Source organism: Lepisosteus oculatus, chromosome 25 (genome assembly GCF_040954835.1).
Source record: "Lepisosteus oculatus isolate fLepOcu1 chromosome 25, fLepOcu1.hap2, whole genome shotgun sequence".
Taxonomy (NCBI): domain Eukaryota; kingdom Metazoa; phylum Chordata; class Actinopteri; order Semionotiformes; family Lepisosteidae; genus Lepisosteus; species Lepisosteus oculatus.
The window spans coordinates 1547269-1571576 of NC_090720.1; the positions used below are offsets into that span (position 1 = coordinate 1547269).

Here is a 24308-nt window from a genome sequence, read left to right on the forward strand (position 1 = left end):
CTTCATGTAATAAGCCTTAGACACTACAGGCAGTTAAAAAGCTATTAAAGTGTTTTCACTTGGTGCTAAAGCAGGAAAGAGAAGAGCTCCTCACTTTTCCAATGTAGTGAACAGGTCTCGTTTGCGTGTTCAAGCCGGAAGTTTTGATAGCGCCGTCTAAGATGTCTTGGGAACAGAAAATGAGTGATCTTGAATAATGTTGCTCCCGTTTATGAAAACATGAGACACTGAAACAGCCGTGCAATTTAGAGCGTGATTCTGACGGAAAAATAAGTTCTCGTTTCTTCCTTTGCCATCACTTTAATATTGTTCACCTGCAATCAATGCAGAGGTCATCATCCAGACAGAGGACACCCCAAAGAGACGACAGGGGTTCAGGTTCACAGTCTGCTCGTTTTGAGCTCGTCTGGGTTCGATTCTTGCGCGCCGCAGACCGGTCTCGGGCTGCTGGCCTCGGGCCCTGCGGTCTCCATCTCCATGTCGGTCTTGTTCCTCTCGGCGAACAGCTGGCTGACTTCCTGGAAGGTTTTGTTTTTGGTCTCCGGCACCACGATGAAAATATAGACCAGCGTCGCCAAGCAGATGAGGGAGAAGATGATGAAGCTGTACGCGCCGAGCCCTTTCTGAAAAGACACAGATGTGAACGCTGGAGAGAGCAGCTTGTGAAATGTGCGTGGTGTTCTCTGAGCTTCCTTGTGCTTGTGGCCAAGCCCAGTCCCGGGTCACCCTGCACCAAGTTTTCATTGCAGCCAAGCTGAACGACCTCACCGAAGCCTTAATTGAGCTAGCAAGCTGGATTATGTGCAAGTTTTATCCCACTTGGAAGTTTGGGATTCTATTTCACTGGCAAAATGCAATAGATAAAAGCCAATCTTGGACGTGTTTAAGAGCTGGAAAAAATTAAAAGAGGTCAAACTAAACCAATTAAGAAGTCAATTAAGTGTTCCACTGAGTTAGCGAGAGCTTGGCTGGAATGAAAACCCGGCAGGTGGCGTGCCTCCAGGAGCCGGACTGGGAAAGCCTGTCTGAGTGGCTTTGTTTTCTTTCTAATGGCTCAACCCTGCATTCACAGGCCTGGGTGGGCTACTGTGCTTAAACCCACCACCCTGGTCTCCTCGCACTGTCCCTCAGCGCGAGCCCAGCGCCATGTCACACTCGTGAAAGAGCAGTGCCACCAGTTTCCATATAAACACGCTTCCCTGCTGCCTGCATGCTGCAAACCTTTTTTTTCTGCCGCTATAAAAATCAGATTGTCCGCCGTCTCGTTTCAAACAGTCAATCTTTCGCTGAGAGGGAAGTATTGATTTTTCAGAGGCTCTTGGGCTCCTTCTCACTTTCTCTCCCAGGATAGTGGAGAACAATTTTATATCTATTACAGATTTTTGATTGTTTTATTTATCTTTTCATTGCATCTGCCTTTGTTAAAAAAAACAAACATCCCCTGTGCTCTCTCTTCCTACAGCACTTCTGGTTTCTTTCCTGAGTCTGTGCACTCGGTGTACTTTATGAGTTCTCTCTCCAGCGGTAAAGTGCACAAGTTTGTCAATGTAAACTCCTTATGTTTCCAAACAGGATGTGACAAAGGGGGCTTTGGTGTTCGGCTGATTTCCCTCCTGGATTTGTCCTCTCGTACAGGATAATGACTGAACAGCCAATTTTCCTTATCAACCAATTAAAATAAGACGGTACCAAACAAATTAGCATCGGAACAGGGATGTATTCCCCCAAATTCTAAATTTCAGTGCCTTTCACAGGTCTCTAAGGGAGCTGATTGTGTCAGAAGACAGAAGACCAGTGACCTTTATGAAGTGACCTCCACATGGAGATGTGGAAAGTGTTTAGTTGTGGTTTTAAAATGAGGTGTAGTTAATAAACCATAAGCAGAGAGCAAAATATAAAATAATTATTTATCAAATAAAATTCCCTCATAGTTAGCAAAAAAAAACATGCGATGGAAATGTTCCTGGACATTACATAAACAATTTTAATTATCCCCATTGGCGGTTTGAAGATTCTTCACACTGCAAGGAGATTTTTGTCTTGGCTAGGAAATGGCTGACAGGTTGGTGACCCCCGCTGGTCACCCTGATCCCATACGTCCATTTTCTAACCTCTTTATCCAATTCAGGGTGGTGGGGGAGCTGGCTCCTATCCCAGCATGCAACGGTAGCAGGGCAGGCTATATCCTGGATGGGATGCCAGTCCATCGCAGGGCAGACGGACACAAACACAGGCACACACACACACTCGCTCCAGGGCCTATTTAACCCACCAGCATGTCTCTGGACTGTGGGAGGAAACCAGAACAAATTGAGAACATACTGACTCCACACAGATGGCATCCCAGGTCTGGAACTGTGCCCAGGGCCCCAGGCAGGCAGTAATATTCACCACTGCCCCACCCTGCTGCCCCCTGAGCCCAACACACCCCTCCCCCTCCCTTTTATTTGAGTGGCCTGGGAAGCCCTGACCTCCAGGAAGGGGAACAGCAGCCCGACGGTGAAGTTGGAGAGCCAGTGCACTGAGCCGGCCACCATGAATGCTGCCGGGCGAGAGGCCTGCCGGAATATCTCCGTCGTCACCACGTAGGGAATGGGACCTGGGGAGAAGGGAGGAAGGGGAAATAAGGAGAAACTCTCGCGGGCTGGTTTGCCTTCTTGCAGAAGTAACTAAAAATGAAAGCAGTGCTGTTCCTAACGTGGGAGGAGTTGTACTTACTGGGTCCAATGGCATGCCCGATCACATAGATAACTACACAGGCAATGCTGAGATAAGGCATCCACTGGACTGTTTCCTGTGAACACAGTGCAACAGCCTTTATCAGTCTCCCCTGTAATGATTATTAATTTGGAGTAATTACAGTGCTTCACAGGGGGGGATTAGGCAAAGACCTCCGGTCATACACGTATCGTAGGGCTGTGGGCAGCTGTTCCAAGGTTCAGACATAGCTACTTTACTGAATGGTGGGAATTCAAGAACATAAGAAGAATTTAAGAATAGAGGAACATTTAGCTGAATGGGCCAGACGTCCCCGTCTCGTTCACATGTGTTCTTAGGAAAGGTTTCAAACGAAAGGGGGCCGTTCAACCTTCTGTATGAAGCTTGGTGAACTGCTAGGAGTTAGCAGGATTTCAGGATCACACCCAGATGCTTCCTGAAGCCAGTGTATCGCCTTTGAACCCTGGGCAGCTCGTTCTAGACTCCGGCATCCACGGCGCTCTGTTCCTGCCCACGTGGGTCGCACAGCTTCGCTGAGCCAAGGAAGAACTCTTGTCCCTCCTCGGTGCTCCTGAGCCTCGGCGAGTGTGGAGCTCACCTGGAGGATGAGCGCCGCCGTCAGCACGGCACAGGCCCCACAGCAGATCCCAAAACCCACGAGGAGCAGCAGCCTCCGGCCCGCGGCCTCCACGACGAACACCTGCGGCGGAGAAGCCAGAGCACCGCACACACCATCACCAGGAGCAAGCAGGGGAGGGCGTGAAACACAGTTTTCATGGGCGCAGTACCCAGATGAGTCTCATCCTCGCTGAGCCATGGAAGGAGAGATTTGAAACGGGAGGCAGCGAGGCGTCAGCATGTATCTGGACCTGCTTTTTACTGGCCAGCGTTCTGTTTGACGCAATTAAGCTGCAGTGCAAAGATGGCAACGCTGATGATGCTCCTATAAATAAATACGTGGATCGTGTCTATAAACTCTGTCTAAATGGCTGTCGTCTCTCATTGTGCTCCCATAATGTGGGACAAGACAGCCTGAAAGATGGATTAATGATACAATTCATTGCACTCCCAAATTGCACGGCAGGATATTTCCAGGATAAGTCGGTTCCTGTGAGCTACACATCATGAAAATTGCTTTGTCGCTTTGGAGAATGGGCTGCCTTCGCCGTTATTTCCTGAGGGAGACCGTGCGCTGCCAAGACACTTGACACGCCGCACGTGTTGTGAATGAGATCAGCCGTACAGCCCGTTCCGAACTCTTACCGCTGCCACAGTCATGAAGACGTTCACCGCCCCCGTTCCAGCTGTGACGTACTGTATCTGGCTGCCCTTCACGCCTGCCGAGCTGTAAATGCTGTCGGCGTAGTAGTAAATCTGGAACAGGAGCACACAGGATGCTCTTTACTGGTTTTTCCCCGGGTTGGGAAGGAGATAATCCAGACGCTCCCTTCGCCACATCACATCACTGATCCAATTCAGGGTCCCGGGATAGAGCCTGGGACACCAGTCCATCACAGGGCACACAGGGACACAGACACACACTCACTCCCACCAGCACCGATTTACAGAATCAACTGACCTACCAGCATCAACCCCTGCACCCCCCGGCCGCCTCACTCCCTGCGTATAAATGCTAAATCCCTGTCTGTCGCTCCTGCTGCCATGTTCCCGGATAGACCCCGGAAGCAGGCCCAAGCACAGGACAGGACGAGGACAGAACTTCCCAGCTCATCGGAGCAGCTGGGAATTGCAGCAGGCGCGGCCGGGAAGCGCGTCCGGGGGAAGGAGGTGCACCGCTGCGCCTCACCGCGTTGATGCCGGACAGCTGCTGGCCCACGTTCACGGCGACGACGGAGAGGAGCTGCCAGCGCAGCGAGCGGACGCAGCACAGCCGCCAGGTGGACAGGCGGCCCTCCGACCTCTCCGACCGGTCCTCCAGGCGCATCTCCGCCAGCTCGCCGTCCACGTCCTCCCAGCCGCGCAGCCTCCTCAGCGCTGGGCGGAGAGAGCACCGGGGGTCAGGCCGTTCGCCGAGGCTCCTCCCACCAGCGGGACTCGTCCGCTAGCCTTTCCCACTCATTCTGGGATTCCGCAGCCCCCCCGCTGGTTTGACCCACGATACAGCCTGGCAGGTCGGCAGCAGCCGCTGGTACTGCGTTCAGGTCAAGATGAGCCTCTCGTGGGTCTGCCTGAGAGCGACCAGCAGCACTACTGCAAGCTCCTTACCCAGCATGCACAGGGCCTTCTTCGCCCCTTTCGCAGTTACAGCGGCCCTGAATCTCTTCGATCCACGTCCGCCGTCCAAGAACCTGCGCTCACGGCAAACAGGCTGATGTGACGTGGCAAGACCAGCCTGTTGATCACGGATGTTGTTTCTTTAAAGGAGTCAGGCCATGCTCAAGGAGAGCAAACCCCAATGAAGGTCTGAAAGGCTGCAGCGTTAACACTGATTAACATGTAAAGTTTACTGCCAACCCATAAAAATACAGCTGTTAGGAGGCCATGACTGGTAAAGGCAAGGGAGAAATATGGTCAGGGTGCCAGGCCAAACACCCCTACTCTTTTCGAAAAAAATCCCTGGGATTTTTAAAGACCACGGAGAGTCAGGACCTCAGTTTTCTGTCTCATCTGAAGGACGGCATCTTCTTTTACAGTATAGTGTCCCCGTCACTATACTGGGGCATTAGGACCCACACAGACTGCAGGGTGAGCGCCCCCTGCTGGCCCCACTAACACCTCTTCCAGCAGCAGCCTCAGCTCTCCCCAGTAGGTCTCCCATCCAGGTGCTGAGCTTCTGTGGGCTGCCAGCTGTGAGTTGCAGGGTGACGTGTGTGCTGGCCTATATCACTGTGGGTGTGTTGGCCCCAAGGGGACAGTGCAGGAAGAGGCATCATGCGGCCCCGCTGCTCCAAGGAGACGGAAGGCCGAGCGGACACAAGCACACAGGGAGCCAAACTGACTGTCTTTCACTGCACAGCGAGCGCCGAGCACGTCACCATGTGACCAGACCAGGCCTTTACAGTCCCGACCGGTCAGCCCGTCAGAGAGGTTAAAGAGGCCTCAGCAGAGGGACACCTCTCCTGCCGGGCCTTGTGTCACCTGCACAGTGCAAGTAAGGGCTCTTTACCTCTCCTGGCTTCTTCCTCGTCCTCCCTCTGGATGAGGCTGTAGCGGGGGCTCTCGGGGAAGAAGGGCAGGCACAGGAGCTCGAGCAGGGCCGGGACCCCGGTCAGGGCCAGCATGAGCGGCCAGCCTGCCACAGAGACAGAGACCTTCGCTGAGCCCGAGGCCCGTCGGACAGATGGAACCGGACGATGGCACCAGAGCCCCTGGCGTGAACAGGGGCAGACCATCTTCCTACCCCACTCCATAACGCTCCCCGTCAGCCTGGGAGCACGCACCCTGCTCCTGACCTGTTAGAGAGAGCGGCTGGACGGGAGGTGTGCTTTTATTCCTAGTTGTAGGGAGAAGGAAGAGGGCTGCTCTGCTTTAATCTCCCACAGGATAGACCAAAGAGGCCGTGATTCTTATTAACATCAAAAGGGTGCGAGTCCATTCAGAGGGTTTGACACAAACTAACAGCCTTTCCTTTCCCCCCTTGGCTCTGCTGCCAGCTAATTATTTCAATTTCTTTGATCACCTTTTCTGTCTCTCTGCCTTTGTGCTGTTGAAATCCCGTTAGGCTTTCGTTCACTTCCAAAGGATTTTGTTTGTTCTTCCTCTGGAAAGGGGGCAGTGAGGAGTAGTGGTCAGAGCTCTGGGGTGTCAGCTGGAAGGCTGTGTGTTGTCCCCCATCATAAGTTTGCATAAAGCTATGAAAACTGGGATAAGCACCAGCCTGATTAGTAACTAGGCTTGAGTGTGGACTCTATGTACCACACCTGAAAATAACAGGATAACAAAAGGCTTTAAGACTGCTATGGTTTAATGAGATCCCGTCTGAGATCATCTTAGAGAGCCAGATCTGTTATGATAAACCCTCAGACACTGCCAAGTCTGTCTCAGCCTGTTTCTTTCTCACTGGACACAAAGAGCCCAAGTAACCCAAGCATTCTTCTCCAAGGTACAGTGCGCATTCGAAAAGGAAAGACAAATGCTACAAAATCAAACAGAAACTGTTTAACCTGCCTATAGGAACTTTTGCATGACATTTCGAGAGATCAAGGAGACACATTACAGCATCACTGGGTCTTGTTGTGAAACACAAGAACGTTCGGGTACCTCTGGTGTTACCCAGGATGCTTCTGATGCCCAGTATCTGCGCTGTGAGGATCCCGATGGTGATGAAGAGCTGCGGCACGATCCCGATGGCCCCTCGCAGGTTCCTCGGGGAGAGCTCCCCCAGATACATTGGCACCACATTGGAGGACAGACCTGCAGGGCGTTAGAGAGGAAGGCATGGGGACGTCATGCATCCCAAAACCTTTTATCACGCCTGCCCGGCTGGTTCCTCCCCTGTCTTATTGATCCTTCCTCTTCCTTCAGTTCACTAGAAACGATGAGCAAAGCTGCCGGCTCATCCGAGCCCTTAGATCTGCTCTCAGCTCTGCCAGAGGGTCCTCTGTCCCGATGTCACCACTAGCACCACACAGAGGGGCCAGGACAGGGCGCCAGTTTCACCACAGCTGCCGAGCTCTCCTTGCGTGGACGCGAGCTTCAAGAACGCTGTGGTAGTTTCGTGGTTGAGACAAAGTCACTTCACGGGGTGGCGAGCGTGCAGGGCCAAGTGGCTCCAGATTCCTGAGCACATGATACTCACACGAGACACAGTGTAAGAAGGCTTTATTCTCCAATCACCCACCAACACCACGTCACGAGTTCCTTGATATCCCAAACAAAAATGATCTAAATTATCCCCATGTGGGAATGTGAATCTTAACCCTCCACCAATCAGCCTAATGAATCAAAACATGAACCTTATGTGAACCTCTCTGAACACACAGTGGTTCAGTTTGTCAACAGCCAGCACCATCGTCACTACAGCTGGCCTGCCCCAGTAAGAGACTGATTAAGGACACTGTGGATTTTGCATTTTGCTGTGCACAAGAACACAACTTTAGCTTTGCATTGCAGTTTCCAAGGCAGTCCAATTCTCTTCCTCACCTGCGCATATTCCCACAAACACCCGCGCGGCTATGATGATCTCGTAGGACTCGGCTGCCTCGCTGGCCCCCATGAGAACAGCCGGGACGACGGAGAAGATGTTGTTAAACAGGAGAGTCCCTCTCCTGAGGCGCAGGGGAAGGAGGATGTGAAAAACATTTAAACCTCAGTTATCGCAAAATCAAAACGCCTACCACCTCGATAGGAAAAATGCCTATGTAATGACACAGTCCCAGACTGGTGTCCACATAGCATGGTACCTGGTCCAGTAGAGCCTGCATGTCAGAGAACTTGTATCTCAGCTCAGTCAGCTTGTTACTGGCTTAACTGAACCAATGAAATAGCACCTCAGAGGCTGGAGCTTTAGAGAGACCTAGAAAGCATGAAGACACAGTAGATACTACACAGCACCACTGTGCTTGGTGTTTCCAGCCTCCCGCATCAAGAGCAACGCTGTGGACGAATGAGTAAGGCGCCAGACCACAACCTCCACTGCCCACACCCAGGGGCTTAAAAGCCCTCGACCTGTTCTCCTACCTTCCCAGCTTGTTTACCAGCGGCGCCACCATGAGGGAGCCGAGAAACCCGCCCAGGGGGAACATGGACACGGTCAGCGACCACAGCAGGGTCAGGAAGCTGTCGTCGATGGGGGCCCCAAACCGCTCGGAGTACGTCCTGTTGTAGAACTGCTGCATGAACTGCAAGAGGAACAGCCAACGGCCTCCCGTGAGCCTGCAGTCCGGGCTCCCGAGCTCAGAGGCCAGCCGGGGCTCAGATCTTCGCCTGGACTCCCCTTTCCGAAACGCTGCACTGCCAAGCAAACCCAGAACATGACCGCTCGCTTCGAATTTGACCGTTGAGTCTTTCAGTGCCTGCCTCCGAGTTTTCAAACCCGTCTTCACTGTCCGGTAATTGCTAAAGCCCTTAACTGGAAAAACTGGGGTTCCTGAATCCGCGAATCTTGACGATCTGCCTGGCCCCTGTGACTGACCTGTAGGTAAGTTCTCTGGCCCCTGTGTACCCCAGTTTACTGTAACTGCAAAGGGGGCACAGCAGGGGTCACAAACCCAATTCCTGCAGGCTCTACTGTCTTCTAGTTTCCATTTCAGCTGTCTTCTCTGCTACACGGCTGGTCTAATTTTTCAATTAGCTGCACAATCTTGCCTCCTCGCCAGGCCCAAAGGTGATTATAACCGTGCGTTTGTGAATATCTTGGGTGATCAACTGTAAAAAGGACCTTGAGAAAAATCGCTAGGTGGGTCCAATTTAGAAAACGATGAAGTTAAGTGTTTAGTTGACTATTCCTTTAGACCAGGAGGCACAAGGCCCTGCCGGTGTTTGAGACCCTGAGGGCAGAGTTTTCACTCAATGGCTACAGTGAGAAACTTGCACTAAAAATCTCTGCAGATTCTTCGTCTCTTGTGAAAATCTCTGCTGTAGTTCACCTCAGATTCTTCATCTCTCGGAAGCCTTTAAGTCACCATACAGGACATATTTTAGGATTTGAATGTCTCTCCTGTCAACAAACAGCCATAAAACAATAAGAACGATCATCTCGTCGTCTAATTTCCAGGCACTCCAGCCTCCTAACTACCGCCAGGCTTCAGCCCCTACAGCCCCTGTCTGCACGAAGATGCTGAAAGCCCGTTTATTGCCACGTCGGGGAGGGACGGCGCTGTACCGGGGCCGGCGAGTTCACCACCGCGATGTTGTAGCCATACTGGAAAGAGGACCCAAACGCCGAGATGAGGGTAGCCAAGGCCAGGACCGGAGTCAGCTTCTAGAGCAGAGAAGAGAAGCAAAGTGCTGAGTCCTCCGGCTCGCTCCGTGCCCCTCCGCAAATAACTAACAAGCTCCACGTCTGAGACGGCAGCGTTGTGCAGTTCAGATGCAACCCACAGGACTTACATAGCCCACGCAAGCTCAGGAAAGCATTATAAGGCGCCGTAACACATCAGTGTTCTGTTTTTAAGGTGAAACATGCAAAACCGAGAGAGCAAAGTCCCAGCCCTGGCAGCGCTCATCGAGGCTCTCCATTCACCAGGAGCAGTGCAAATTGAAATCAAATTGTAAAATACAATCCCACTGCAGCTGGCGTTTCGTTTTAAACAGTCTGTGAGTCTGTGGACAGTGGTGGCCTCATCGGTTTGGTACCAAGAGATTCGTGCTTCCACCAAGAATTGATCATTTTTCCCCTTCTTCAGGATTTCCGTTAATATACACATATGTAATATTAATTAATATTACAATATAATATAATGGTAATATACCCATTATATAATGGTAATATAACCATTCACACATTTATACTTAACTTCAACATTATTTGCATGTGCAAAATTCAATTAAGAACCTTATGCATGATCCTAACTGCAGGTTACAGCACCAGTCTGTCCTGGTGCTGAATCCATGTACATCCTCTCCCGTCACTCCTGCTAGCAGGAGTAATTCCAAATATAAAAAACAAACTCGGAGCGCTAATGAATCCAGCCGACTCACCCCTTTCCTTAGATCGGGGTTTTCCAAGATGTTTGTACCTGCCATTGTCTCGCCGTAGCTCTCAGGAAAAAAATCAATTTGTGCTTCGGGTGCACTTTGGACACTGTATCAGAGTTTGCCATGATCGGCAGTAATAATTACTGTCGGCGCTGCCCACAAATGTGCCTGAACAGTGACACACAGCTCAGACAATTATTGACTAGCCAGTGCTCAGGAAAGCTCGGTGGCTGCTGTAAATAGTGTTGATGGACCTGTAGGTGGCGCTCTTCGTAGTCAGGACCTAATTAAACATGAAGTAAAGAATTAAACATGAAGTAAAGAAACATCAGAGATCTGGAATTTTATAGTTGATAAATATTTCTCCCTGAGTTATATGTATACTATATTATGATTAATGTATTTGTACTGGTGGTGTCAACCACTGGAGAACTCTGCTCTTTGTTTTTCTCATGAACCTCATTGCAGAGTAATTCTGCAGCTGCAGGTTGAGAGATGAAGCACAATTCAACACGGCGCTTTGACATCAGCGTGCTTGCTGTCAGTAGAGGCACGCAGAGCCCAGCGCGCACTGGAAGCCATCTGCGCTGATCCAGGACATTTCAAATCACAGCACAGAAACGCTCCCACAAACACGGCCCAGCGAGACCAACGGAACACACTGCCGGAAAGGGAAAATATCTGCTGTTAAGCAGATGGACTCCTTATGAATAAACAATATATTTTTTTGCTATAATCTGTTCATCAGTGTACTACAATAAAGATAAGTGTAATCATAATAAAAGTACAATTCCATGACACAAACATGAAACAGGCTCTTACCATGATGACTCCACAGCTTCAGCTTTCCCAAGGCATTCCTGGATAAACAAAACTATCACAAAACCCCACAACTCCTGAGACAGTCAACCGGTTAGAAAGTCTCTGGTGCCCCCCGGTGGACACTATCGCACACTACAAGTGTCAGACAGAAGTAATGCATAGACTTTACTGTTATGTAAACAAAGTAAGTGCCCCCTGTTCCCAGTTTTAAAAGCACTCATTAGCAGATCGTTACTTGTGCTCTGCAGGTGCTGCACCAGTGCGTTCTGCTCATTAACACGTGGGGATTCCAATCTCGGACACTATAAGTAAATAATCAGCAATTCCAATTTTTTTTAGAAAAGAAAGGAATTCTTGCACAATTAAGCTCGGAATGTAACGGATTAAAAAAAATTTCAGGGTAGCATAACACATCCTGTTTAACAGGACCTATAATCCATTGTCACTCAATGTGTCAGAAATTAAAGGACAGAGCTCATATTTAAGACTAAGAAACAGTCAAGACTGGGCATGAAGTTACAAAATGAAAGTAATTAACGGCCCTGAAGGAGTCCGTCTCGCTCGGTACCTCGGCCGCGCTGAAGACAGAGCCCAGCGACACTCCCCTCCCACCTCACCCGTGCGACTCCAGCACCGAGGGAACATTTTCATTTTCATCCCCGTCTCAGGGTGACCAGTACCGTCTGCTCAGAAAGTCGCTTGACATCTTCCGAGTGAGACGCACCCTGTGCACGCGAACCGTGCGGCCCTGAGGCGGATCTCAACTCCCCGCGCACGGCCGTGACAAGAACCATGCAGCCTGTTTACTGCACTACAGCGGGGACGAAACACCAATTTGAAATGGATCACAAGAAGAATAAGGAGTCGATGCACCAGCACGAACAATATGATCATTTCGCCATTAACCAAACGAAGCCTGCCTCCCTGCAAGCTTGTGAATCAATAGCCTGACATCTTGGCTGCAGACGAGCTCGCCCACAGCAGCGCTTCGATCACTCAGACTCTGCAGCTCCTCTGGGGAGCCGCTGTACGGTGAGTACAGCACATAATAAATCACATATCCCCTGAATAAACACATTTTTAATGAAGACCTTCATTGATTGGTCTTTCTTGCTGAAACGCCCTGCTTTTGTTGGCTTAAATCTATATATCATTTACATCCATCAAGATAGAAAACCCCTGTACATCACAAAAATACCGTCTTCTAACTTTGTTTTTTAACACGAAAAGATGCCAGGGTGCCCACAGTTGCATCTGCGAGTCTAGACTAAAAAGGCAGAGTTACTGGGCAGGGTGCTCCAATGTGAACCCACACACCCGTCCCTCCTCCTTCAGGCCGATTCAGAACGGCTGGCCTTGTGTGTTGGAGAACAAGAGCATGTTAAATACTTGCACACGAGAGGCTCACCGCGCCACAGATACGGGACCATTACCCATCCTGGCCTCCCCTGGGCCCCGCCGGGACCCTACCCTCTCACTCAGCGGAGAGCAGGAAAGACAGGTCCAGTAGACTGAAGCTCTACGGACTGGATCAAGAGCGACCACGAGGAAACTTAATTGTGACGTTCCAGATCCTTGATACAGATACTGAATTCCAAATCACATTTAAAAAAACATGTAAAAAAAAGACAATCCCTAAAAGGAGCTGTTTCACACCCCTTTCTTCCTCTACCCACTTGGCTTTTAAATTATTTGCTCACAGTCTGAGCTGGGATCTTCAAACGGTGTCCCTGAGGACCTCAGTGTCTTACTGTGTTTGTGCTCAATTAAACCAGTCTTTGTTCTCAGTGACAGAAATAGCTGTTTACATTTTTCCGCTCACACCACACAAGAGAGCTCTGATGAGTTTATGGCAGTTCAAAGGCTCTTCCTGTGGTCCTGGGAGGGAATGAGGCCCCTTAAAAAAAACTGCACGACCTTCATTCTTCTTGGCAAACAAGAGGTGTGACTCTCACGTGAGATGGAGGCGTTCAGACCCACTGGACTTGTGGCAGACTGGGCTCATGGCACTCAGGCTAATGCACAGAGCCTCAGAGCGACAGCGAGCAGGAGGCAGGCTGCAGGTACAACATGAATACACGGCGACGAACACATAAAGGGATGAGCACACAAGTAAACGAGTCGCGTCAACAGCAACCACAGCTGAACTGTAGTGCCCCAGGCCGGGGGCTCTGCCCTGGAGGTTGTGTTTCCGAGGAGACAGAAGGACTGGGCTTAGGTTTCAGTGCGAAGAGGTCGGAGGCTTGGCGCAGCACAGAGGAGGCTGTTGTGGTGAACATGGAAGCGTGGCTCTGTGGCTCGGGCTCGGAGAGACCTCACATCTGAGAGCGCGCTCAGCCATCACAAGACAGGCTTCTGAAGGGCTTTTGGCCTGGCAGGATGCCAGAGACTCAGTCTTGCCTGTTGAAAAGCCTCACTCGAGGACAGTTGGTGTGTGTGTGTGTTAACACATCCCGCTCCCTTTCCACAGCAGGCACAAGGGGGCAAACTCCCCCCCACAGAAAACTGACCAATAAATAAGAAAAATCACTACAATCTTCACTGCGGCGCCTGTGTAATTGATTGTAGATTATTTTGATCCATATGAGTTCCTCCCACAGAGTTTAAAGGCGGCACCTAGAGAAAAACCCAGACCAGATGATGCACGAGGCACCCGTCCACAGACCGGACCTCGGACAGGGCCAACTGCTCACGGCCGCCATGGAAACAGGACCCGACAGGGACTGGGCTCTCCTTGGACTCCAGCCCCAGACCCACGAGCTGGAGATCAGATGACCGCTGGACACACAAGGCCAGTCTGAGCCACAGGACGAGCGTTAACGGATCCCTGCGCTTTTGTGAATGTAGGCAGGGAGTTGGAACACACTGAACGACTGGGGAGCAAGGCGGCTGATTATATCTTATCAGCAAGAGCCTGGGAAATTGAAAACAGGAACAGGAGGCCTGATCTTCCAACTTCAACTGCATGACCAGCAAACAATATTTACAAATGACCACCACAACTGGAGAGGAGAGTTTCAGTTTTCAACAGTGCTGTACTGGGAGACGTAATACATCCAGATGTTGGTAGTGCAAGATACTGCATATTCATGGCGATAGGAGAGAGCAACACACAAGCTTTTAGAACTTTTGTGGTCACAGCCCATTCACACCAGCACTGTGGCCTGTCGCTTGAGCTACAAACTGTCAAGTTTCCCTCTTCTGTTTCTCCTTGGTTTGGTTTCGAAATCAAAAGTGGAAGTTAACTGAGCGTCGGGGAGCTGCTGCTGCTCAGCTGAGGGGAAGAGAGGTTTTTCAGCATTTCCATTTTTTTTTTGTCTCGCATCAATCTTCATAATCTAAAGTGAGAGAAGATGTTTTTGCAGGCAACTCTTACGGTATAAAAAAAGATAAATGCATTGCAGGTCGAGTCCAGTTAGGAAGGAGAAGGATCCGAAACCCTGGCACGATCCCCTTGGTTGAAGAGGGAGAGCACCGGTGCAGGAGCAGACTTCCCGCAGTGCTGAAACACACCCCTGTGTTTTCTGTGCCCCGGCCCCCCGAGCCCGTACAGAGCTCCTCTCCGAGAGAGGATCGGGGCGTCCACACGACGCCTCTTCCTGTCCTTGATTAGTGGGATGCAGTGGACTTCCCTGTTCTTGGTTTTGTAATGAGGTGCTCATCGAAAGAGTCGGAAGAAAGGAGGTAAAAAGATTAAAGCCTCATTATTTGTGTTTTGCTCGGGTAGCTTGAATTCCCACTGGATTTTGCTCTAACCTGAAAAACATCTTAAAGCCTAGTCCGATGGGAGTATTCTTCAATGCACATCCTGGGTAAAGATAACTAGATCACCGTTATCCAGACGTACAGAGACAAAACAGTTCCTTTTCTTCTGGCAGTAGAGAATGATTCTACTTTCTCCCTGACTTGTAAGCAAAAAATAAAGTCACAAGGTTCATTACAGTGTAACTTTTTTTTCACATCTGCTGAACCAAGCAAACACACACACATAACAAATTGCATCAGAAACCCGTCTGATGGTACAGCTCGCACTGTGGCCTGTCGGAAACATACACTGAATCTGAGTCAGGAGGTGAAGTAGCAACCCAGCAGTGCAGAAGATACCGATACAAAACATCATCAAGGTCTCTCTCCTTTTCAAATATTTTTTTACATTTCAACTCAAACAGTTCAGCTGACAGTTTTAGGAGGTCCCGTGATGAAGTGTCTAAACTGATTATACAATATGCCTCCTATACAAAGAGACCCAAATAAAACATTTCATGCACACTCTGCAAATAAAAGACTATCTTCAGATTTCAAATGTTCTTTTACTTACATTTCAGCAAAGATTAGGGCATTTAAACTCGGATTTTTAAGGAAATCTTGGAAGGCCGTCAAAAAATAGAAAACATTTAGCAATTCAATAGCAGTGCAGTAATACTAAAATTATAAATCGCTTACAACATAATGGCATCATTTGTCATACACCAAAGTTTATAATTCTGTGTCTGATATAAAAATAGAAGATTGCAGTGTTCATACAAATCCCACCATTTAATATGGAGCTCAGTTCAACATGTTTAACCTTTTCTGCAGACAGGCAGTATTTTTCCTGCGCGAGACCACTGTGGTTTTCTTTGGTTTCCCCTCCTTCCTCTCTGTGCTGCCTGGTTCCGATATCAAAACTGGAAATTAAAAACACGTCAGTTTCACAGCTGTCGGTGTGAGCTGCTTCGCGCCTTTGAATTCTGGGAAAACATTCTGCGCGCTCACCTCTGCAGCTGCGCAGCTGTTGCTGCGGCTGCGCAGTGCGTGACTGTCTGGGAGCAGGCGGAAAACAACTTGTGGTTTCGGGGTTGACCTATTTCGGACAGGAACGAACATTTAAAAAAAAAAATCAATAGGAACGTTCAGTGTTTACAAAACGCTGAAAAAACCACAGCACACAATTATTAAAAACTAGAAATAATACAGAGGTTTTTTTAAAATAACAGCCAAACAAAGGGATCCATTAGCTACGTAAAAACAAAACCAAAGTGCAAACAATTTACTTTCGGACGCAGAACATTGAAATGGCTGTCTGTACAATTCAATGATCATCAGGCCTGCACAGACATAAAATTTAAAACCAAGTCTAGCAATTACTGAGACACCAATATTATTAATCACCCAACTGTACAAGCAGTAACACAAGACGCTGTGCGTCACGCTGTGGGGAAGCAAGCCCCCAGCAGCGTGATTGCTCTTTCAATTTTTAGAAGTAAAGGCACCTGTTTATGTGCTGTGAGCAGTTCTCGGACTGCACCTGCTCACATTACATCATTGGTCAAACGTGTTGACTAAGCAGCTGCAAAAACAGGGCTATGTGCAGGCCCAGCCCACTGGATGAATCAAGCCCTACTGCGCTGCAAGGCAACATTTCCAAACTCTTCACCCTATCGTAACCAAACTAGCTAACTATATATATATATTAGAGTCATTAAAATGTACAAACATATAAAACGATCAGTTATCCACCCAATCAAGACAGAGACACCTGCGGAGTGAGCAGCACTGAAGGGTGTGAACCCCTTGATTCGCAGGGAATCCCGTTTCTGGAAAGGAAGACGTCCAGACGCGACATTTTTGGTGTTTTTAACAGTTAAAAAAATGAAAGGGCGCCAATGACAGTAACTGCAAAAAATATGTAAACTTTTCTTTACAGATACATCACCTCAGGGCCCCCAGACTGTAGTGCGTATAGTTAAGCACTCCGATGAGCGGACTGATGCAACTTGTCCATTATTTTAAAGGGATACAGTTCTGCATTTTCTGTAAAATAACCCATCACTTTTAAAAGAAGTGTTTTTTTTTCAGTCACTCTCATACTATTGTTCGATTTATATTCCTTATTGCTCTCAGTGCGGTTTACAAACAGCGGATGGAAAAAGCGCTTAGCTGGAAGATCTCGGGAGCGGACCGTATCGACGCGCGCCCCACCAGCGCGAGTCCCAGCAGCCCCAGGAGAGCGAACTAAGCAGAGTGCCGCTGCCTTGCGGCGGCGTCGGACAGTGGCGAATTAATTGCTGATACCGGGGGATGTTGGTGCCAAAAAACAAAACAAAACACATGCAAGTTGCAATTTGTGCAGAAATATTAAGGAAAAAAAACAAACGGAAGTGACTGTCCTCTCCCTGTGCTTTTGTGCACCTGGCTGGGTGACGGAGCTGCGCGGCCGTGCACTGCAGTGTCAGCAGGAGGGCCCAAGGCACTAGTGCAGAGGCTGGCCCGGGACGAGAGGGGCGCGGTGCGTTCAGGCCCGGTGCCCCTGCGCCCCGTGTGCAGCCGGAGCGTCCCTGGGGTGCGCCGGCGCTCAGTACTGCTCCGCCCACTCGGGGGGGCTCATCTCGCCCCCGTGCGGGCCCCCCCGGCCCGCGCCGTACCTGCAGCAGCACAGGCTGGCCGCCAGCCGCGCCCGCAGCAGCTGCGTGAAGAGCACGAAGGTGATGCAGTTGGCGGCTCCCTGGAACGTGTTCCCAATCCCCTGCGGGAGGAAGCACAGGACCGGGAATGGGCAGGGCGGCACAGAGTCGGAATCCCGCCACGCGCTTCCTCCGAAACGCACGCTTTCCACCTGAAAACACGGTGAAACAACCTTCCCCCCACCCCTGCCTCATTCTGCAAGCCTACAGAACGAACGTCAGCCGCCTGCCTGAGCTTCTGCGTCAGGCTCTGCATGATGGTCAAGCCTGGCCTACGATGGAAGGGGCTTTGTCGCCAGGGGTTTCCTGGTTCAAGCCCCACCGCTCCACCCCAGCCTACTGCGAATTCAGACGACGCACCAAAACAAAAAGTCCTACAGTCTTGAGCCGAAGCAAACGTTTCCCAGTCTCCTTGTTTTGGTGGGCCGCGCCCCCCGGGGGGAGTACTCACGTGCAGGGTCACCAGGACTGCGTTGTGCACCGCTGGGGAGCCGGACAGCAGGAGGAAGAACCGCACGGTGCTCCAAACGCGCAGGGCGATGAAGATGACGGGGATGAGGGTGAGCTTCCTGTCCGCCAGGGAGGAGCGCGAGCGGGACAGCGGGCTGTTGGCCAGGATGGGGCGGTACTCCGACAGCGCGGCATGCTGGGAGGCAGGTCGCATGAGGAAAAGCAATGTTATCATGGGAAGGAAGCTGTATCCAGAGGGACCGCGCACGTGCGGCAGCTAACCGCACACACCTCCAGGAACTCCCTTTACAATAAGACAGTTCAACTGTATGATGGAATAAAACATTAGAAAAATATTCAAGTTCCATTACAAATCTTCAAAGTTAGCAAATTGTCTACCCTTTGCATTAAGCAATACTACAAACGGCAACTGAGCATTCTGCAGACTTGGTGTGGAAAGAGTTATGAGCTCACTGCCGATTGCAATCTAAACCCTGAATCCAGAGGTGTTTCCCCTCCAGTTCCCATCCTCCTCCCCAAGTCTTACATATCAAGGCCCCCAGTTACACATCCCCAGGTAAGGGTGCGGCTCTCTTATTCTCTCCTGTTGCAAAGGCATTAAACAGAAGCCAGGTTTATGAGCTTATCGAGCATCACTTATCCCTGAGCGGGCAGAGAAAGCACGCCGGGATGTGGGAACACCTTTACAGTGGCCGTGACCGAGCACACCAGAGGGCGCGCACATCCCCGCCTGCCAGCAGGGGGCGCAGTGCCGCCCGCCGGGCTGGGAAGGGGAGTGGCAGCTCACCGCTTTGCTGATGTGCTTCTTGATGAGGACGTAGAGGACGGGCAGCGCCAGGTAGGCCAGCAGCTCCCAGATCTTCCCCGTGAGCAGCATCCACAGCACGTGGTCGGGCGCCTGGATCCGCACCCAGCACCAGCCCACCGACACCTCGGAGGCGTCGTAGCCGATCTTCTGCAGCACCACGGCCGCCACGGTGATGCCCAGGGGCACGCCCCAGCTGGGAGAGGAGGACGAGGAGGACAGGTGAAAACCAGCTCTGCCTTCAGCGGATCGTTCTCAGCCAGTCCCAGGGGGCGCTGCGACTCGGAGCACCAGGACACAACCGCTGCATCTCAGCCAATCTCATTCCGGACCGCTGGACACGGGCCCTTCTAGAGCTGTGGTGACAGTGCAGTTACTGAGGAACTGAAAGCTTCTGACATCTCCTGCCCCTGCCAAAAAATACCCCCTGAAAAAGATGGACTTGGTCTTCCGCATTTCATTACGAATGAAAAGGGTTTCAGTGAAAATGTGGCTTGAACTGGACGTCACCCTCCCCAAAACTCGTTTTCTGAGACTGTGCTGGCTCCCACAGACGCACGCATGTCGCTGTGCTCAGGAGGGGGTCTGGTACTCGCCCGTGTCACATTCCCAGTTCTGTGGTTTTAAAGAATAACCCACAGCAACGAACCAAGGTGACTCTCCCTGTGGCCGCGCTGGTGCTCGCACGCCTGGCTTCTGGTTGTGAGAAGTGGGTTTTCTTTGTTCTCAAGTAGCTGCTCATGTCCGATTACCCCTTGACGTATTTACACAGCTGATCTTTTTCCAACAGATCAGTTTTTAAAAATTGAAACTGCGAGATAGTTACAAAAATCAAAGAAGAAATCAGCAATAGTTACCTCTTTGGAAAATGTGAGGAGATTACAAGTATCCCTACGAATGAGTTATTTTTTATAAATGGTCAATCCCTCGATGTTCTCCCTCTCGACGTCAGACTTCACCTGGAGCATCCTGACTCGCACAGCGTCGTGAAACGCACGGCTCTCGGCCGCATGCGAGAGTTTTACGGGAAATTGGGCTGACAGAAAGTAAATCAGACGTTTCTGAAAGCCCTGCTCACAGCTTGCATGAGATGGAAAATCCCTGCAGGTACTGTAGCAGCCAGTCTGCCAACTGACCCCACTCTCCTGCCAAAGAGCATCACATGGGCACATCAGAGAGAGGCAGGCGAGGGGGGCAGTTACGAGAGTCACACAATCCCCCAACAGCATTTCGTTACTTAATCAGAGACAGAACAGACGGCAGCTACCAGGCTGCCATGCAGCTGTTTAAGAGACGCAGTGGGTCTGTCCTGCGCAAAACAAGGAGCTGGCACGATACGTCACGAGCCCCAGCAGGACAGCAGGAGCGGAGGTTTCTGCAGAGAACACGATCGTGTCGGGTTTCGATCAAAAGCGACTGAGCCAGATTTAGAAGCCAGAACAAATCGGATTAGCGGTTCCTACTCTTTTTTTCTGGTTTTAAAAACTGGATTCAAAATTGAAAAGCTGTCCAAGTCAACGGGAAAGAAAATCAAACGGTGTCACAGGGCAGGACGAGAGCTGAAGTCGGAGCGGAGCATTTATCACACTGGGCACCTCTCAGCCTCCAGCTCCTCCAGGCTGGAGACGCTGGCAGAGGTCACGTGGTCACTGTTCCTTGAACCCCAGACTACATGAGGGCCGAGTACAGCTCATTTTCCCCAAAACTGCTCCTTATCTCTCATCTGCCCTGCTCCTCCATCCACCAGTCAAAACGCAGGACGACTGTCCACTCCCGAGCAGCAGCCTGACACAGCTGCATAGGGGCTACAGGGCCAAGCCCTCCTCCTGATCGCAGGTGAGATAAGGAACAACACAACTAGGTAAATGCTGTGGCTGAATCCACTCCGTATACACAGTCAGAAAAGAAGCAAGAGCGCTTGTTTGCCGGAGCCAGGAGAGCCCGAGATCAGTTAAGTGTCACACTGTACCTCAAAGGAGACCTCGTCTGAGGGGTCATTCGTGATGTTATGATTAGTAAGACAAAAACAAAGTTAACGTCTTTAAAAATCACAAAGCTGTGCTGCTCATGCCAAATCCTTTGCCTGAAGGGTTAAAAAAAGCAGTTAGACAAGTTTCTTCCCTATGCATGAGACTGCACTTTTTTACGACACTGAAAAGCATCTGAGTGCAAAGAAACAGTTCAACAGTCAAACTGAAGGCACTTTAAAATCCCACTAATGACCTGGCCATTTAACTCTCAAGAGGGCTGTGCAGAGCCAGAGTCTGGCTCGAGGACACAGGAGGACAGCATGCGAACTCCACACCGAATGTGCCCCAGCCTGGACTCGAACCCGAGTCCCAAGACCTACAAGCTGGCAGCGCTAACCCACACCACCGTAAATTAAGATTGAACTAAAAATCTGCTGCCGTGAATTATTTACGTTCAACGTGGTGACATTCTGAAGTCGAGAAAGTTTGCTACAGTACTAGCAAATTATTAGCAAATCTTTCGGTTTTTTCCTAATATTGCTCCACCATCTGAACACACACATCCCATTAAAAAAATATATCCATCACGTGAACCGCACGGTTACAAGATGAATTATAAATTAATTGAAGTCGTTGGCAGCGGATCCGTCTCGTTAATAAAAACTTGACAAACCAAGTTAGAACAACCGCGTTTTCGGGAAAACATTCGAGCCGGATGAGGAAGTTTCGAATAAACTTCTGGATGCAGTTACACTCCACCCAGCAGCTACCAATCGCAGAAAATACGACAGTTTGGTGTTTACAAAACGGGTTACGGCCGAGAGCCATCGCTGTCAGGCGACAGGAACAAAGACAGGACACGACAGGGACACGACACCGGCTTGCTGCCCTCCGCCGTACCTGATGATGTGGAAGAACAGCACCAAGCTGTCGGCCAGCCTCTGGTTGGATTTGACGATGAAAATATAGAGGTACACGGCTATCGCCACAGTCCAGAAGAAAGAGCTGGTGTTGGCGAAGGTGGACACGGCGCCTTGCAGGACACAGTCCCAGGAGTCCGTCTCGAAGACCCGCAGGACACCGTAAAAATAGGACGCAGCGGACAGCAGGTCAGCAGCGGAGAGGAACACCAGCAGCTTTCTGGGCTTGGTCCTCAGGTCCTTCCAGGCCACGTAGGTGACTATAATCAGGCAGGAGCCCAGGAAGGACAGCAGGCAAGATGTCAGGATAACCACCTGCTCGTAAATGTACACCTCTGTCCGGTTATCGGCCATTCTGTTTCGGACTCGGCTCTCCCAAACTTTTCGCTTAGCGCAGCCTGCTCGGGCGAGTGCCAGCCCTTGAGTGCGAGGCTGACAACATGCGTGCAGGGCGAAAAGGTCACTTGATTTCAAGTTTCTTAATACTTGCAATATCAATTTTTGTCCCCCCTCTCTCTTCAAGACGCCGGCAGATGTCTTCCCGTAGAAAACACAGCGCCAACAAGGCTACATCTGCGAAACGAAGGTTGTAAGGGCGTGTAGTCGGGTAGTCATGAAATAAATCCTCAAAAAAGTAGCTAAACCAGACCGACGCTGGCCAGGAAGTCCAAGAAGCTACACCGCTACGCTTTATTTTTTTTTTTGGAAAGTTTTGTTACTCAGATATGTGACCGCAGAGGGCAGATAGAGACGATAACATCTCACCCACGGAGGTTTTGCGGCTTTCTGCCTGCTTGCGTCTCCCTTTGCCTTCACAGTTTAACCCGGAAACCAGATTCCCCCCCAAAAAAATTCGGCCCCCGCAGTCGTGCGATTTCTTCATCGCCACCAGAAAACTGGGTTGCACACGGCCGCCTGTTTCCGTCTCCCCCCGCGTCGGTGGTAACGCCGATCTCCGGGTCCAGAAGGCTGTCGTGCAAATGTAACGCCTGTGCTCTCCGAGGCTCTGAGCGTCCGGACGATAAAGCAGAAAAGACAGTCGTCTTGCACCGCACCGCCTCCTAGCGGCCGCAGCGGGGGACTGACCACAGCCGACAGTGACCAAGCGGGTTTCGTGGTTAAACGCGCTGTCCGAAAAATGCCAATGTCATCCCCTCTCACTTCTTTAACAGAGTTTTTAAAATAGGGACATGATAATAAAACTCCAAAAGCTGCAATAGGTCTCTCCTTAGTCTTGTCTTTAGTACGTTAACATTCCAGATCAGAAACACCGCTGGCAGAAACTTCTTTGCCTCCTCTCTCTCTCTCTGTGTTTCAGTATGACTACGGCCGATAACAAGTCCAACAAACGTCACTGGCTTCCGTGAATGAGTAGTGGAAAGTGAAAAGTGAAAAGTGAATGGAAGTGAAAGGGTTTTTTTTTGTAAGATGGTAAAAGGAACGTAAAGAGAGACGAGTTTAAAAACAACAACAACAACAACAACAACAACGAGACACTTGCTTAAAAACCTACTAACAGGTTTTAATCTAATTTCCTATTCGTTTTAAACAGCCAGCCTCAATCTTCTCGGCTTCATTTAATTTAATTTAGCACAAAAAAAAAAACAACCGAACTGAAATCGCTCCGCATCTGGTTCATCTGGTGGTTATGTGCTGTAATGTAAACTGGTATCAGCTCGACAACTTTCGAAGATTAAGAACCGCGACTGTTGTTAACTTTTGAGGGCGACGATTCCTACGCGATAGTGTTGATAGAGCAGCATCACTCGACTAATTATAATAATTCGCTTTCCTCTGCGTCCTGCTTCTCCTACGCGCCAGGCGGTGGTTTTCTCCCTGGTAGAGAATTCCCCGTCCAGAGACACGGTGTGAGGACCAGGTTTCTTGTTTTTTCTTGTAGGATTCCTCAGAATACGAAGGTGCAGATCCAGGTGCAAATTAATTTAATTATTTATTTACGGGTAATGGGGACCCCTCGCATTACCCGTAAATTAGGCTCCATCTACCTCAGCTCTCAGCGGGGAGGAGAGTAATGAAGGGGATTAGGAGGCCATGATTGGTAAGGGCCAATGGGAAATTTGGGGTTACACCCCTACTCTTTTCGAGAGACGCCCTGGGATTTTTAATGACCACAGAGAGTCAGGACCTCGGTTTTACGTCTCATCCGAAGGATGGTGACTGTTTACAGTATAGTGTCCAAATCGCTATACTGGAGCATTAGGACCCACATGAACTGCAGGGTGAGCGCCCCCTGCTGGCCCCACTAACACCTCTTCCAGCAGCAACCTTAGTTTTTCCCAGGAGGTCTCCCATCCAGGTACTGACCAGGCTCACACCTGCTGAGCTTCAGTGGGCTGCCAGCTGTGAGTTGCAGGGTGATATGGCTGCTGGTGTTGTGGCCTCCTGATATAGCAGTGATACAGCTGCTGGTTGAATAAGTCGTCTCAGCAGTAGATGCTTTTTAACGTTAGCCACATAGTCCACAACGTGTATATCGATAAACGCCCCTTTAAATTAGGTGAGGTAAAAACGTGGCTCTTTTCATTTTTCAGTTATATTT

General features: G+C 50.2%; 2 protein-coding genes across 5 annotated transcripts; both read right to left on the bottom strand.

Annotated features, from left to right (window-relative positions):
• Nucleotides 1-280: 280 nt before the first annotated feature.
• On the bottom strand, nt 281-14995 carry slc2a5 (solute carrier family 2 member 5). The gene is made up of 12 exons (XM_006642100.3): nt 10321-14995; nt 9503-9601; nt 8359-8519; nt 7822-7946; nt 6940-7092; nt 5846-5971; nt 4526-4713; nt 3982-4092; nt 3317-3418; nt 2719-2794; nt 2472-2599; nt 281-623 (listed from the first exon to the last, which is right to left on the bottom strand). Exons 1-12 carry the CDS (start codon nt 10363-10365, stop codon nt 381-383), a joined length of 1557 nt encoding a protein of 518 aa, XP_006642163.2. The 5' UTR covers nt 10366-14995; the 3' UTR covers nt 281-380.
• A 434-nt stretch (nt 14996-15429) lies between these two features.
• Nucleotides 15430-23050, bottom strand: gpr157 (G protein-coupled receptor 157). 4 transcript variants are annotated; one of them, XM_069184045.1, is made up of 6 exons: nt 21729-23050; nt 18841-19054; nt 18034-18228; nt 17544-17644; nt 15895-15982; nt 15657-15806 (listed from the first exon to the last, which is right to left on the bottom strand). In XM_069184045.1, exons 1-6 carry the CDS (start codon nt 22100-22102, stop codon nt 15801-15803), a joined length of 978 nt encoding a protein of 325 aa, XP_069040146.1. In that variant the 5' UTR covers nt 22103-23050; the 3' UTR covers nt 15657-15800. The 4 variants fall into 4 exon arrangements, with proteins under 4 accessions (XP_069040143.1, XP_069040146.1, XP_069040145.1 ...); XM_069184044.1 differs by lacking the exon at nt 17544-17644; XM_069184043.1 differs by having other exon boundaries at nt 15657-15982; nt 21729-23047.
• Nucleotides 23051-24308: the final 1258 nt, after the last annotated feature.